The sequence below is a fragment of the Triturus cristatus genome, chromosome 8, assembly GCF_964204655.1.
Source record: "Triturus cristatus chromosome 8, aTriCri1.1, whole genome shotgun sequence".
Lineage (NCBI taxonomy): Eukaryota > Metazoa > Chordata > Amphibia > Caudata > Salamandridae > Triturus > Triturus cristatus.
Genome location: NC_140591.1, coordinates 1470721819 through 1470738469, shown reverse-complemented (window position 1 = coordinate 1470738469; position 16651 = coordinate 1470721819). Strand labels below are relative to the sequence as shown.

General features: G+C 47.7%; 1 protein-coding gene across 1 annotated transcript in view; it reads left to right on the top strand.

The window, feature by feature from the left end:
• LOC146805957 (NACHT and WD repeat domain-containing protein 2-like) overlaps positions 1 to 13963 on the top strand; it is an 85119-nt gene extending 71156 nt beyond the window's left edge. The window contains exon 7 of the mRNA XM_085620570.1: positions 10020 to 13963. Coding sequence (XP_085476696.1) covers positions 10020 to 13745 — 3726 coding nt within the window. The 3' untranslated portion in view covers positions 13746 to 13963. The remainder of the gene's footprint in view (positions 1 to 10019) is intronic.
• The last annotated feature ends 2688 nt before the right edge of the window (positions 13964 to 16651 follow it).

Genomic DNA, 16651 nt, shown 5'->3' with positions numbered 1-16651 from the left:
TAGATGGGAGGATATCACTTTGTGTCTTTTGCTTCTAACACTTGCCCTCTTTTTGTCGGTGCATAACACTGCTTCAGTTGAGGCCACCAATCTTCCGTACTAACCCCTTCAGTGCCCCGCCCTTTCCCCGCCCTGTGCCGGGCGTTGCATTAGCGGGCGGGGTTCATGACGAGATAGTCTCGTCATGGGCACAGCGCAACCGTGCTCCATGACGAGACTATCTCGTCATGGGCACTGAAGAGGCTAAACTCTGTTTGCTGAACTGCACTGATCCCACTAATAAAGCAAGCAATCTAATTTGTTAGTCTCCCATAATAAATTCCTTCACATCTCCTTTTAAAATTTTCAATTTTAGATTTTGTTTTAATGTAAATATATTTTATTAATCTGCTAATATTATTACTTTTGTGAACAGTCATGGACCCTCTGAGTACGCATCGTGGACCCCAGGTTAAGAACCACTGCCACAAAAGGTGTAATAACCACCCACTAAGTTCGCAAATTGAAACAGTAAACTAAAAGAAAACTAACCTATAGGAAGTCTAGACTCTGGGATGGAACAAAAAAGCAGCTCTAACACTCTTTGAAAAAATCAAAAATCAAAAAGTTCCCAATAAAAAGCTTTCGCCTTGTGAGTAATTGGCCACCTAAGCTTCTAAATGGAAGCAGCAGCTTTCCTGGAACAACACTGGGATTCCAGATTTAGCCTTTCAAGCTGCAAGTTACAAACTTTAGATGAAGAAAAGAGGATTCTTAAAGGAGAGGGAATCTTAGAGCAGACAAATAGACTGGAAACCTCCATGGAGCTAGGTCTGAGAGCTGTTGCTACTGGGGTAAATACGGTTTCCTTGGCCAACAGGGAGCAACTAAGAGAACTTCTGCCTTTTCCGTTTGAATCTTTTGAAGGACCCTGCTCAGAAGGGGAGAAATGGGGGGTAACCTAAAGAAGGCCCTCTACAGGATGAGGCATTGACTTCCCAAGCTCTGGGAGAGGGAGTCAGAGAACAAAAGTGCAGATGGAGTGCATCTTGCTTGAATGCAAATAGGTCTAGAGAAGGGAGACCTAATCTCTTGATGGCTCAGCACTAGCCACCCTTAAAGGTCTTGCTGTATTTGAGGAGTCACTACGCTCATCGCTTTGTAACCCCCTAAAGAAGGAGTCCAGTATCTCAGTAGATGATAATGAAGAGGCTGCAGGTGTAAACAAGACCAAGGAACTACCTTCAGAGAGGCCACAATATCTCACTGGACAAACAGCCAGTCCCTTGCTGTAGCCTCTTCCAGAATTAACAATACCATCAGGCTGGTGACTATCTTCAGCTTCCTTCATTGAGGAAGGAACACCTGCCCATGTATGCTTAGAAAACTGCACCAATACACCTAAGGGACTGAGACAGTTCCAAATTAGACTTTTGGTGGTTCAGAAGAAAGAATGCAGGACTTGCACACCAGTTGAAAATCATTGCTGCCCTTGGAAAAAGAAGAAGAACAAATGAAACAGTTGTGAGGAAATACCTGGATTCTGTGGAATGCTGCACACATACCAGGGTCATGAATACCTTTGGAGCTGAACCTGAAGCAGAGAATGATGTCCCAGAATACAAAACGTCAGTTACGCTGAAGGTACACATCCAACAGATCCAATAAGGCAAAACAATTCACAGAGAGCCACCACAGCAACATAATCAGCAGAGTTCCCATTTTGAATGTTACACGTGGAAGGGTTATATTTAATCTTTTTAAATCCAAAATGGGTCTAACACTTCCAGAGGGTTTTCTGATGATAAATCAGGCTGAATAATACCCTTACCCCTTCTTCTTGCTGGATCTGCAATTTCCTTCTCTAATATTTTTTGTGTGCCCAGCAGCAGGGCTTTGCAACAAAGAGGAGACACAGTGCACAGTTTTTTAAAGAAAGTTCCAGGGTCTATTAAATACTGAATGTGGTAGCCTAACTTGACATCCTTCTTCCTTTAACACTCATGCATCTGATATTAAGGTTTCCAGATCTAAGTCTAAGAAGTGTTGAAGCTGCCAGAAGGCATGCTTTTAAGGACTGCACAGATGTTGGAAGGAGCAGGTAAGGACTCATCAATCAAACATAAGGGCCCTAGAGTCATAACCCCTTTACCCAAAAGGGCTGATTTGCACCCGTAGAATTCAGGTCCAAAAACTCTTTACCGCTATCTGAATTGGACTAGAGTATCATTTTACAGTCTCCCGCTGAGCATTCGACCACATCTTCTAACTAAAGACCATAGAGCTTTGCATTAAAAGGCAAATGAAGAAGAAGAGATCAGATATTTGGGAAGTATCTCTTTTCCACATTCTTTTCCTCTGGGACAGATAATTACATGAAACAAAACCTTCAGAAAAGAAAATTCTCACTAATATTACGCAAAATGAACAAAAGGACTGATCCAGACCTAACTCCAAAGCCAACTGAGTGAGGCTATTCACCTTCTCCCACTAGGGCTGTAAATTCATTAGATTTGGTTTTCAATGCACTCTCTAATTTGGCCCACCTGTTAGCAAGCTAACCAAACCTGGTAACTTTCACCTGCACCATCTAAAAAGAACAAAGCATCTCCTCCTCATATATCAGTGAGGACAGAAGCACATGAACTCATCATCTGCAGAATTGATGTGGGCAACGCCATCCTGACTGGCCTCACAGTGAATGCCTTGATGTCACTAAAAGCAATAGAGTAAATTGTGATAAATAAAACAATACCAAAACAACCAAATTCCAATCAGTAGAACCGGAGATATGCAGTTTTAAAGTTTTCAGTAACAATAGAGCCAAAAAGCGCACCTCGCCAACTGTAATTATCTGGTCAAGCAGGACCAGGCCAAACAAATTCAGGCCAACCACGATGGAGCACGGGCTGGTTAGAGGGATCCTGTTAGGCCCGCTGAACAACAGTATCTTAAATCCTGGCTGTGGAGCTTTGCGAGGACCAGCCAAACAAAATATCCACGGGTCTGCCAAATCTATTGAAGAACTACAAGCATGGCGCACAAGTGAGAACCCCTAGTTATGCCTAAAGAAAGTCCTTTTAAAAGGACGGAATCCCATCACTCACCGAGGTGACATGCTTCATCATCTGGGATCTCCATGATGATGAAGCATGATGATGAAGCATGTCACCTCGGTGAGTGATGGGATTCCGTCCTTTAAAAAGGACTTTTTTTAGGCATAAGTAGGGGTTCTCACTTGTGCGCCATGCTTGTAGTTCTTCAATGGATTTGGCAGACCCGTGGATATTTTGTTTTGCGAGAGTGTTTTATTGTCATGTCATAAACTGCAAATATCAATCGACACATTGGTCGAACAGCTCTGACATCCTGTCTTTAATCAGGTGTGGCTTGAACATCTGCTCTCACTCAATAGTAACATTCAGGTAGAGTTCAAGGCAGGTTATTATTAATTATTAATGCACAGTCCTCGCACAACCTAGAATTGCTTGTGATCCCCAGCAGGAGCACAATTTACTAGTTCCACCCCCGCTACACAACCAAAGCGCATCTGAAATGAGGGGTTGGACACAAGCCCCTGCCACCCACCCTCTGTTGTCCGTGTGTAGCCCCTGCACATCCTGACCTGCCCCCAGTGTCTGTATGCTGCCCCTACGCCTTCTGCCTGTGTGCTTCTGCCCGTCCATCCTGCCCTCCATGGTCAGCTTGCTGTCCAAAAACCCTGTTCCCCTCCTCTCCGTTCTCCATGTGCCGCCCGGCTTCCTTTCTCTGTGTGCTGACTCTGCCCCTCCTTGCCTGCCATCCATAGGCTACTTGCTGACCTTTCCCATTCCAGCCTGCTCTTCATTGTCGGCTTGCTGCCCCTGCCTTCTGTTCCTTATATGTTGCCCCTGACCACCTCCACCTGCCCTCAATGGTCAGCTTGCTGTCCCTGACCATTCCTGAATGCCCTCTGTGGTCAGTTTGATGCCCTTGTCCATTCTGGCCTGTCCTCCATGGTCAGCGTGCAGTCTGGCTGTCCTCCATTTTCCATGTGCTGCACCTGCCCCTCTCGCCTTCATTCTGTTGCTCATGCTGACTATGCCCCTTCTGCCTGCCGTAGATTGTCAACTTCTGGCTCCTCCTGCTTGTCCTCCATGATCTGTGTGCTACCTCTGCCCCTCCTGCTTGCCCTAGATTGTCAGCTTCCTTCCCCTCCAGCCTGTCCTACATGGTCTTTGTGCTGCCTCTGCCCCTCCTGCCTGCCCTCCGTGGTCAGCTTGCTGAGCCTGTTTTTACCACCTTACCTCCATTGTCTGTGTGCTGCCCCTGCCCTCAGTTGTCTGTGGGCTACAACACCCCCTCCTGCCCGCCCTCCATGGTCAGTCTATTGCCATAGCCGCCTGCTCTTCATTGTACTTTTTCTACCCCTGACCCTCCAGCCTGCCCTCCATTGTCTGGGTGCTAACCTTGCCTTCTCCGGCCTGACTTCCTTCATCAGCTTGCTGCCTCTGTCCCTCCTGCCTGCCCTCAATTGTTTGTGTGCTGACCCTGCCCCTCCAATTGCACTTCAGAGTCTCTGTGTTGACCTGGCCTCTCTGGCCTGTCATTCATGATCCATGTGATGACTTAACGGGCAGCTTGTTGTCCCTACCTATTCTAGCCCTCCCTGGTTAGCTTGTTTCTCCTGCCACCCTCCTGCCTGCCCTCTGATCTCCATGTGTTGTCCTTGCCCCCTCCCACCTGTTCTCCATGGTCAGCTTGCTGACCTTTTTTTATTCCAGCCTGCCCTCAATGTTTAACTTGTTACCCGTGCCCCTCTTGACCTGGCCTCTCTGGCCTGTCATTCATGATCCATGTGAAGTCTCTCCCCTCCAGCCTGCCCTTAACGGGCAGCTTGTTGTCCCTGCCTACTCTAGCCCTCCCTGGTTAGCTTGTTTCTCCTGCCACCCTCCTGCCTGCCCTCTGATCTCCATGTGTTGTCCTTGCCCCCTCCCACCTGTTCTCCATGGTCAGCTTGCTGACCTTTCCTATTCCAGCCTGCCCTCAATGTTTAACTTGTTGCCTGGGCCCCTCTTGCTTGTCCACTGCCACTGCCCTTCTCAGGTCAGCTTGCTGCTCCTTCTCCCGCCTCCTTCCTGTCTGCCCACCATTCTTTGTGTGGTGCCCCTGCCCTGCTCCTGTCTGCCCTCCATGGTCAGCTTGTTGCCCCTGCCAATTCTAGCTTGCCCTCTTCGGTCAGCTTGCTGCATCTGCCCCCCTTCTGCATGCCTTCCTTTCTCTGTGTCCTACCCCTAACCCCCTCCCACCTGCCCTCTGTGGTCAGCTTGCTGCCCTGCCTATTCCATCCTGCCCTCTAAGGTCAATTGCAACACATGCCCCTCCCACTCACTCCCACCTGACCTCTGTGGTCAGCTTGCTGGCTCTTCTTCCCTCCCACCAAAGATTCACACTATTTTGACTGTCCCTCAATCAATCAGGAGTTCGTATAGCACGGCTACTCACCCGTTAGGGTCTCAAGGCGCTGAGGGACGGGGGGGGCTGCTGATCCGTCTGGGTGTGAAGGTTCAGTCGAAGAACCAGGTCTTGAGATCCTTCCTGAATTGGGTCAATGACAGGGATTGCCTGAGGTGGAGTGGTCGGGTGTTCCAGGTCTTGGCGGCGAGGTAGGAAAAGGTTCTTTCTCCGGTTCTGGTCTTGTAAATCCGTGGGACGGTGGCCAGGGCAATTTGGGCGGAGCAAAGTTGTCTGGTGTGTACGTGGAATGAGAGGCGGTGGTTCAGATACGCTAGTCCTGCATCGTGGAGAGCTTTGTACGCATGTGTGAGTAGCTTGAAGGTGATTCTCTTGTTGACTGGTAGCCAGTGGATTTCTCGGAGGTGTTGTGTGATATGGCTGCTGCGGGGGATGTCGAGAACCAGTCTGGCTCAGGCATTTTGAACATTCTGTAGTTTCCTGAGCTGTCTCTGGGTGACACCGGTGTACAGTTCTTTGCCGTAGTTGAGTCTGCTGGTGAGTACTGCGTCTTTCTGGATTCTGTGGGGATCCATCGGAATGTCTTTCGAAACAGGCGGAGTGTATGAAAGCAGGATGAGGATACGCCATTGATCTGGTGGTTCTTTGTTTGCGAGGAGTCCAGTATGATGCTGAGGTTAAGTGCATGGTCCGTGGGGGTGGGAGGGGTTCCCAGTATGACAGGTCACCAGGAGTCATTCCAGGCTGAGGGGGCAAGCCCCAGGATGAGTACTTCAGTCTTGTCCGGCAGCTAACTTTCATCCAGGCGGCGACTGCCTTCATCCCTCTCTGAAAGTTGATTCTGGCAGCTGTGGGTTCATTGGTGAGGGAGAGGATCAGCTGGATGTTGTCAGCGTAGGAGACAATGTTTAGTCCGGGGTTTCTGATGATGGCCACGAGGGGGGCCATGTAGACATTGAAGAGGGTGAGGTTCAGGGAGGAGCCCTGGGGCACTCTGCAGCTGATCTCTGTAGATTCTGAGAAGAACGGAGGTAGTCTGACTCACTGTGATCGGCCGGTAAGGAAGGAGTAGATCCAGTCCAGAGCCTTGTTGCGGATGCCAGCGTCATGGAGTCTTGTGATTAGGGTGAGGTGGGAGAGGGTATCAAAGGCGGCTGAGAGGTCCAGTAGAATGAGGGCTGCAGTTTCGCCCTGGTTGAGGAGGGAGCGGATGTCATCAGTGGCAGCGAGGAGTGCAGTCTCGGTGCAGTGTTTACTTCGGAAGCCAGATTGAGAGATGTCCAGGATGTGGGTCTCTTCGATGATGTCAGAGAGTTGGGCGTTGATGACCTTCTCAATGACCTTGTCTAGTAAGTGGAGGAGGAACATGGGTCCGAAGTCTTTGAGGTCTGTTGGGTTGGCGGAAGGCTTCTTCAGCAGGGGGTTGATCTTGGCTTGTTTCCAGTCTTCAGGGAGGGTGGTGGTTTTGATGAAGCAGTTGATGGTGCGGCGAAGCTCTGGGGCGATGAAGGTGGCCGCTCTATGAAAGATGTAATACGGGCAAGGGCCGGATGGGGCTCCGGAGTGAATGCTCTTCATGGTCTTGAGTGTGTCGTCTGTGGTGAGGGGAGTCCAGGTGAGCAGGATCTGTTGGGGTGCAGCCTGGTTGCATGCGGTGGTGACAGGCATTGCGGCAGGTTCTTGGGTGTCAAAGCTGTCGTAGAATTGCCTGATCTTGTGGTGGAAGAAGATGCAGAGTTTCTTGCAGAGGTCTTGGGAGGGTGGGACATCTGGGTCTTGATTATGAGCCTGGCAAACTCCTTGACAATGGCGAAGAGTGGACCATTTTCTTTGTGGTGTTGAGGAGGAGGTGGTGTACGTTGATGGCGGTTTTGAAGGTTGAATGGGTTTAGGGGGTTTTGTTGTTCCTCCATCTCTTCTCAAGTCATCTGCAGGTGTGTCTGGACTCGTGGAGGGCAGGAGTGAACCAGCTGGCTCTCTTGGAGTTTTGCTTACCTGGTGCCTTCTTGAAGGGTGCCAGAGTGTTGGCGCAGTTGGAGATCCATCGGTGAAGGTTGCGTGCTGAGATGTTGGCTTCTGTTGATGTCGGCGGTGTGGTAGTGGTGAGGAAGGCGAACAGATGTTCTTCAGTTGCCTTGTTCCAACTACAACGGGGGAGGACTTTGAGGGCAGTGGTGGACGGTGGGAGTGAAGGTGAAGTGCTCGCAGTGGTGGTCGGTCCAGAGGAGTACGGTGTTGTGGCTGTAGGTGACGTTTCCGCTAGCGAAGAAGACAGGGTCGAGGGTGTGTCTGGTTGTATGTGTCGGAGCTGTGGCTAGCTGCTTGAGCCCGATGTTGGTGAGGTTCTACAGAAGGGATGCAGTGTTTAGGTCACTGGGGTTGTCAATGTGGAAGTTGAGGTTGCAGAGTAGGATGTAATCGGTGGATGCAAGAGCCTGGGGTGCGATGAGGTCTACAATGGTGTCAGTGAAGAGCGGGCATGGGCCGGAAGGCCTTTAGAGGAGGGTGGTGTTGGGGTTGGTCTGGATCTGGAAGTGAAGGTGTTCCACGGTTGTCGTTGAGTCATTCAAGTGACTGGTCAGGCGGAGGGTGTTCTTGTGGACGATGGTGGTCTCCTGCTCGGTCGGCACGGTCCTTGCGGGTGATTTTGTAGCCATTGGGGATGGCGGTGGCAATGTACAGACCAGAGCTAGGGTTGGTCCAGGTTTCTGTGAAGAAGGCGATGTTGGGAGAGGTGGCGTTGCAGAGGATTTCTTTGGCGTGTTTGTGGAGGGAGCACGTGTTGAGGAGGATGCAATTGAGCCAGTTGGGTGCGTTGTTGGTTGGCTGGGTGGCCAGAGGAGCTGGAGTGTTGGGGTGGGTGAGGTTGTGGCTCGAGTTTCAGAAGGAGAAGGGTCCTTGGGTTTTCTCAGGTGAGGTGAGGGGCTAGGCGGTGTGGCGTCCTGTGTTGAGGGTGAGGAGGGTGCTGGCATTGTATCAGTAGAGTGTCCAAGAACCAGGGTCCGTGGCACTGGGTGCGGTCCAGGCACGGACGGGGATGGACGGACTTGCCTTAGGCATAACTATCACATGCCAGTGGCGCACCCACTGTGCAGCCATGCAGCAGCCGCCATTAAATGGTGTGCAGGGGGGCTGGACAGCTGGGAGGCGGGAAAAGCAGGAATGGTCACTGGAGGGAGTGGCAGGGCCGTGGGGGATCGCATTGGCAAGGGCAGTGAAAAGAGAAAAAAAAGTGAAAATGAGCAAAAGTAGGAAAGAAGGCAAAAAGCAAAAAAAGGCAGAATCAGAAAAAAGGCAAAAGAGGCAGAGAAAAGCAGAAAAAAGACAGACAAAAGGGCATCCCAGCAGCAGAGCAGTGATGCTCTACCACTAGACCACCAGGGATGAGACGCAGGCGGGAGTCTGTGGGCGGAGGAGGGCTCTAACACCTGACCAGGGGGCCAGCAGCAGCAACGGGGGCAGCAGCAGCTACCAGGCAGAGCTGTGCAGTGAAGGGAGCAGTCCACTAGAAGGTAAGTGAACTGCACCCTATGTTCAGAGTTTACTTTGTCAGTTATGGAAGTGGAATACTCGCTCTGTCCAGGATCACCGGACCACCTCCCCACATGGCAGAGGTAATGTCTTTAAAGACTGCTATGTAAATGGTGGTTGACTTTTATGGAATGGTCAATATTGGCCACTACTTGCTGGCAAAGAAATTCCCAGAATTTTACAGAGAGAGGGTTATATGGGCACTGATATTGATCATTGGTGGATGTTCCACTAGAGTTTTGTTTCCTGCATTGCCTCCTCTGATGGGAGAGACTGTGACTTTGGTGGAGAAAGCTCCACTGTCCTAGATACGACAGATGTTCTATCATTACCTTGGTGGGGTAGAAATTCTGCCATCTGGCAGACGGAAATTGTCCTAGGAAAAATCTCAATAAGCCCTTTTGTGTTGACCCAAGTAAAGGGGTGAGAGGCTTTGGAAGAGCAAGTTTGTCATGTCCCATGTCATTGTCTGTGATGGAAATCCACGATACATAGAATGTGCCTCTAAGTTGGGGATAGAATGTGGCCTAATGGCAAGGGCGGTCGACCTCGGAGCTAGGGAACCGGGTTCGAGTCTCAGCAGGGATGCTCAACATTCTGTGATTCTGGGCAAATCACTTAATCTCCCTGTTCCTAACAAAAATGAATGTGTCCGTCTGTAACGCAACTTTTGCTCATATAAAGCGCTCTGATACCTCAGGTCTAGTTTGTGCCATATAAAACTCCCCCCCCCCCCAAAAAAAATATAATAATAATAATTTGGTCAAGGAGTGAGGGATGGAAAAGAGGGAATTGGAAGTGCTGTAAAATAAAACAAATAGAATGTTTAAGTTGTTGAACAGTAATCTAAATCTTTCAAACGTGCAGGCCATTTGTATGAATGTTATGTCAGTAATCTTTTAATTTGTTAAAGTCTTTGACAACCCATCTCCTTTGCCTCCATCGAATAAATAAATCTGTTGTCTGAAGAGTTATGATGCCTTGTAAAGTGATAGTTTTCTGGCTGATAAATGTTTTCTATACTTCATCTCGATCTTCTTCCTTTCATCTTGCAGGTACAAACGTGGCTGAAATGTGCCTGCCCTAAATTGATTGTTCGATTTCCATGCGCCTCTGGGGACAGCATCAACCTGTGCAATCTTTTGGCAGGATTGTGCCAGCAAATAGCAGTAAATTACCAATTGCCCATGCAGGTACACCAGAAAGATGCCACGCAGTTGAGAACATGCTTTATTGACCTTCTGAATGCCTCATCCCAGCAAAGTCCTCTGATCCTTATTCTTGATGTCCTTGACCACATCGCGGAGGATGACAATGCCAAAAGTCTTTGGTGGTTGCCCGAATCCATTCCACCATTTGTGAAGATTATCATTTCTGCCACTCTGGGAACATCTGAGATTTTGGGAAATTTGAAGTTACTGTACAAGGATCAGACAATGCTTCTTCACCTTAAACCAGAAAGGAAAATTTGTAATGAGTATCTAAAGCAAAGCCTCTTTGAGCATCATAGGAAGATCACCTCTGGCCAACAAATGTATGTGAATAGGTGCCTCGGGAAAAATACATCACCATTAATGGTCCTCCTGCTATCCAAAGAACTGATGCACTGGAGATCTCATGAAGACGTCAACGATCAGACTCTTGGTGACAGTCTGCACAAAAGCATTGAAGGACTATTCCTCAGGCTTGAGGAGGAATATGGAAGAACGTTTGTCTCAAAAGCCTTGAGCTATATCACACTTTCTCGGTCAGGAATAGGAGAGACAGAACTGGTGGATATTTTGTCCATAGACGACACTGTCACAGCAGATTGTGTTTCATCAAACCATGCCACCGACATCTGGAGAGTGCCAGAATCTGTGGTTGCAGGTTTGGTGTTTGCATTGAGTGGATGCCTGTCTCAAAGACAGTTCATGGGCTCCATGGTGCTGTGCTGGACTCACTTGTGCTACAAGCTTGTGGTATTTAAACGATACGTGAGCGATGCCACTGTGGTTAATGATCTCCACACTAATATGGGCCATTATTTCAGTGGGCGCTGGGCATGTGGAAGGGCTAAGCCATATTTGAAATTTGACAATTTGTCAGACAGCAAGAGATTTTCCAAGGTGTATATTGACAGGCAGCAACCATCCCAGCCTTGGCTATACGGCTCGCAGTCAAGCGATCAAAGGCACATTATTGCAAATGTAAGAAAATTGCATGAGCTGCCCTTTCATTTAAAAAACTGTGGTAAACTGGAGGAACACTGCACTAATATGCTGACTGTGTTCCAGGTCTATCAAGCCATGATAAAGGCTCATCAATTGCATCTTTTACTTTATGAGGTGGAGGATACAGCCCGACTTGCTCAAAGAATTGAACTCAAGGTAATAGGTGATATTTTAAGGGAGTCCACTTGCCTACTAAGTCAAAATCCAGGTGCACTGGAAATGGTCTTTCAGGCTGCCATTTTGCCACTTACCACTGAATATCCCAGTCTACTGAAGCTTCTGAAGCAAGCCTACCACGAAAGCCTTAAAAGCTCCGCAATTATTGCTATGCACTCATCCTTAGTTATGGTTGCGGCAAAGTCTGTTAAATCTTTGGAGCCCTCGAGCATAATCTCTATTTTGGAAATGCAAACTGAATCATTAATCATTGTGGTATTGGTCAATGGAGCTTTCTATACATGGAACTCGGTACAACCTCTTACTTTGGTTTATCGCTCTTCACAGGACATTGAGGTCAGAGATGCGGAGCTATCACAAGATGGAAGACATCTTGTAGTATTGACTGGAAGCAATTCACTAATGATATTGGACTGCGATACCTGGGGCCTTCTTTCTGAAATTAATGGTAGTGGACTTCTCACCACACCTTCCCATAACCCACTTGATCTTAAGGGGTTCAAAGTAATTGGTACCAATATGTATGTTTGGTTCGAGAATGCTTCTTTCGTCAGAGTTTGCCATAATATGTCTGGTGCCAGCTTAAGTGATCTTCACTGTCCTCAGTATGTGACCTGCTTGTCAACCACTAAAAATGGAAAACATGTACTTGTGGGACAGCAAAGTACTGTCTCTATATTTGACAATTCTACCTTTTCACATCTGGCAACCATCCAATGCAGCTTTGAAGGACATTGGGTAAAAGTTGTTTATGTCTCTGAATCAGATACTGAGGTGTACATTGTAGACACAATTGGAAATATCAGTGCCTGGGATATTCTTGATCCATGTCAGCCCCAATGTTTGGATGAAATTCACAATTCAGAGGAGTCTGGTGAGGTTATTTCAGTAGAGCATTCTCCCGATTTTAAGTGGCTACTCCTCTGCAAACAGAACCACGTCCGAGTGTGTAACACAGATGGTTGGTGTATGGATGAGTTCACAGCCCCCAAAAACAACAGTTTTTCTAGTGCAGTTCTTTCAGATGATTGCGAATATATAATAGCTGCTATGATAACTAGTACCTCACTCTTCGTGTGGAGAAGGGACTGTGGACAGTGTGTCCTTCAACTTAAACATGGCTGCGGGGAAGCGGTAAAGCTGATCAAATGCTTACAGCTGCGCTGCTTAGTAGCTGTGGTGAGAGGGGGCTACATCAGAGCTTGGAGCATGGATCTAGTACAAAACGCTGCGTCAATGTTCAAAGCAAAACAACCAATGAGATCCGTCCTGCTCTGTCCTTCTGGAGAACATTTGTATACCAGTGATGGTTCTGAAATGGTGTATAAATGGCAATCTTCATCATTTGAGGTGAAGGCTGTCTTGGAGCATGACCATCCCATTGCAGGCACACAGCTGACTGCCACTGGTGAGTTCCTTGTAACTTCAGAAACGCTTGGGGATCTCTATATATGGTCCACCGACACCGGAGAAAACCTCTTCCGAATCCAAGGCAGCCAGGCATCACAAGTTCTACTTACTCCCAATGGTCATTTTGGTGTGTCCCTTTGCAAGAATAGTGCGTCTAGAGTGTGGAAGCTAACAACTGGCCATGTGGTGTGCACTTTCCATACAAATCTTCAACAAGCATACATAACTCCTGAAAGCACCTTCATTATGGGCATAAACAACGGTGATCTGACTGCATTTAGTTTGTGGTCGGGATGTGTAAGCAAGACGTTTCAGTGCAACGAACAGTCCAACGTACTAGCTTTCCAAACCTTGCTGAGCTATCCAGATATCACTGTTGTTATCACCGCAACGAGGAATATCTACACTTGGAACATGGCTGAAGAAACAATCTGCCATCAAATTGAGTTGCCAAGTCATTTCCCAAGCGAAGTGTCTGATTGTCAGATGTCGTCAGATGGCAGTATTATCATCAAAATGGCGGAGCACAGCATACATGTTCTCAACACCCATTCTGGAAAACTGGGCATGCTCTGTACTGATGGCAAAGTTCTCTACCAGCACCTGAGCAAGGATGGCCGAAAGGTGTTTTTTGTGTCTTTCGTCGATAAAAATAAGTGGGACTGTGAGTTTCACGCCAATCCAGTTCTCCAGGTGGTGCAGGTTTCCAATGGAGAAACTATTGGACAATATTTTCTGGGTAAAATGCCATCCTGCTTCACTGTGTCCGAAGATGACATTACAATCTTTATCGGCTATGATGATGGAACGATTGGGGTTTATACAGTCATTGAAACAGACGAAGACAGAGAAAAACTAGAAAGTACCATAAGCTTTACAAGCAAATGTGCCCAAGATACCACTGCCATTAAAACATTTCTGAGTAAAGAGATTCCTGACATCATGTGGGTGGATTCACATGATGTTTTTCCAGAAGAGTAGATATCAAGTGTGCTCTTTGTGAAAATAACAGGATATGCAATAAATATGAAATAAAAAAGTCTAACACAGTAGTCTTGTGAATGTTTGCATTTGTGAGCCTTCATATAATGACTGTAGGGAATAGCCAGCCTGACACCCTAAAGCTAGATCCTTAGACAATGACGCTATAGGGTAGAGCCTTTGAAAATGAGTGTAGGAAGGTGGAATCTGACTAATGGTTGCCCCCAACTTTTTGCCTGGTATTTGAGTGGTTTTTGACTAGTCTGGTTGGGATCCTGCTATCCAGGACCCCAGCCTATCTGCTTTCTCCTTAAAACTGATGTGAGTACCCTAGGTACAAACCCAATTGGATGCTGAGGATGCCCTGACAGCCCCTTGTAGATGGTACCCTAGGTACCCAGGGCATGGGTCCCTCAGTAGGCCTACCAGGGGTGCAGCACTTATTGTGCCACCCTGAAACAGCCATACAAACTGACACCACCAGACCACTACTGTAGTCTGGGTAAGGTGGTGCTAGCACCCCTTACAGGGATATAGGTACCCTATATCCCACCCCATTACAACACATGTACTCTCATGGGTCACCCCTATGGTAGGCCTTGCTAATCCTACAAGGCAGGGTGCTGAGGTATGTGTGAGGGGGGACCCCTACATGAGTAGGGTCTCCCTGCAACCTTCGTAAAATCATTGCTGGGTTGTTTGTAGTGTAGTCTACAATAAGGAGCTGAAGGGGCAGAGAACAGGTCATCCCCCACTCAATGCACTGTATACAACAAAGACCTGTTCACACTGTGAACAATTATTTCATACATCCGTATCAATTGTCATGAACTTTAGACACTCTTCACAACTTGCGATTCTATCGTCTAAGCTATTCAACGGTGTAGTTCACTAAAAAGAAAGAAAAATAAATTTTGCGTACGAGGTAAGTCAAGATGACTCTCAATGTGCAATAACCTTCTGTCTCCACCACCCAAATGTCGTGAGAAAAGGAGTGAAAAGGAGTGTTGGTGCCTCACGGTAGCGCCACCAAGGAGGGTTAAGCAGGATGGTACTCGCCTGCTACCTCAAATTCTCATCATCAGCTACCAACACTCCAAAAGCAAGAAATTTGTGTATAATGACAGAAATTAACTGTACAGGTGCTAAGGTGTGTAGTTAAAGAAAGAAAGAAAGAAGAACTGTGCAATAGTGTGTGCACCGTCTTAAACCCCTAAGTGATATATACTAATATCAAAAAGCGAGCTAAATCACACTGGCTTGAATACTTTATTCTAAGCTGCGTGATAACTCAGGTTCCTGGGCTGAGTAAACGCCAGTGACGAATATTCACACGACTCACGTTTGGAGTGGAATAAGTGGAGCCTTGAATGTGCATTCAGAGCCGCAAGGACTCACGGGTAAAGGTATGCCCACGGTGGGCGACATCCTGAATTGCTTTTAACTGACAATTAGAGGTGCAGGGTGAAACGAACAGACCCCACGCCCTGAAGAAGTTGCCGTGAGTGTTATCCAGTGGTAACGAAACATGTCGGCATTTTAACATAAGAGCTATCACGCAGCTTAGAATAAAGTATGCAAGCCAGTGTGATTTAGCTCGCTTTTTGATATTAGTATATATCACTTAGGGGTTTAAGACGGTGCACACACTATTGCACAGTTCTTCTTTCTTTCTTTCTTTAACTACACACCTTAGCACCTGTACAGTTAATTTCTGTCATTATACACAAATTTCTTGCTTTTGGAGTGTTGGTAGCTGATGATGAGAATTTGAGGTAGCAGGCGAGTACCATCCTGCTTAACCCTCCTTGGTGGCGCTACCGTGAGGCACCAACACTCCTTTTCACTCCTTTTCTCACGACATTTGGGTGGTGGAGACAGAAGGTTATTGCACATTGAGAGTCATCTTGACTTACCTCGTACGCAAAATTTATTTTTCTTTCTTTTTAGTGAACTACACCGTTGAATAGCTTAGACGATAGAATCGCAAGTTGTGAAGAGTGTCTAAAGTTCATGACAATTGATACGGATGTATGAAATAATTGTTCACAGTGTGAACAGGTCTTTGTTGTATACAGTTGTTTGTAGTGTAGCCATACCATATACTCTTAACCACATTATAAGTCTATCGCGATAACGCGATAACTTGAGAATGGCTACACAGAACCATATAGTGTTTGGTATCAAACATGTAGGAATCGTACCCCCAGTCCAGCCATGGGCATGAGGGCACGATTCTCCCCTGCTAGAGGGGCGATATGGGAAAAGCGGCAGAATTCGGACACCAATTTAAAAGAGCACATGTAGTACAAAATGGCTAATACCCGCCACCCACACGACTCTGGCTGGCTGTTGCTGGGGAAAACCCCAGCCTCGCCAGCTGGACAATAGGGCTCCTGTGGCAGTGAGGTGCTAGCATCTCCCCAGACAGGATAATGTGGATTGGAACAGGGTGGGTGCACCAAATGTCCTTTCAGAGTTGCACGTAGGCAGCTGCAGAGCCTTCATTCTGCATACACCGCTTGGAACCGGTTCAGGGGCATCCTGCCCCTCGCCCAGGTGGGAAACACACAAAGGGGAGAGGGTTTAGCCACCCTTTCCCGCCTCACCACTCATTGGTGGACACTACTCTGGACACTCCCCTAATCTTGGGGATAAAGGAGAATAACGTGGCCCCAGAGCCTCAGATTAATCTTGAACTTTACAGTCTTGACCTTTGACTTGCTGCTGCCCAGCTGACGGAAGAAATCTCCCTTGGGATAAAGGAGTTATCCCCCTGCTTGGCAGGCACCTGAAACACTGCAAGTGACCCGGTTGGAACCTCGCTGCTCCTATGGACTTCGACGACTTCCAGCACCCTTGAGGTGGGTTTCCTAAGCATCCCAGAGGCCAGTGAGTGTGCACAG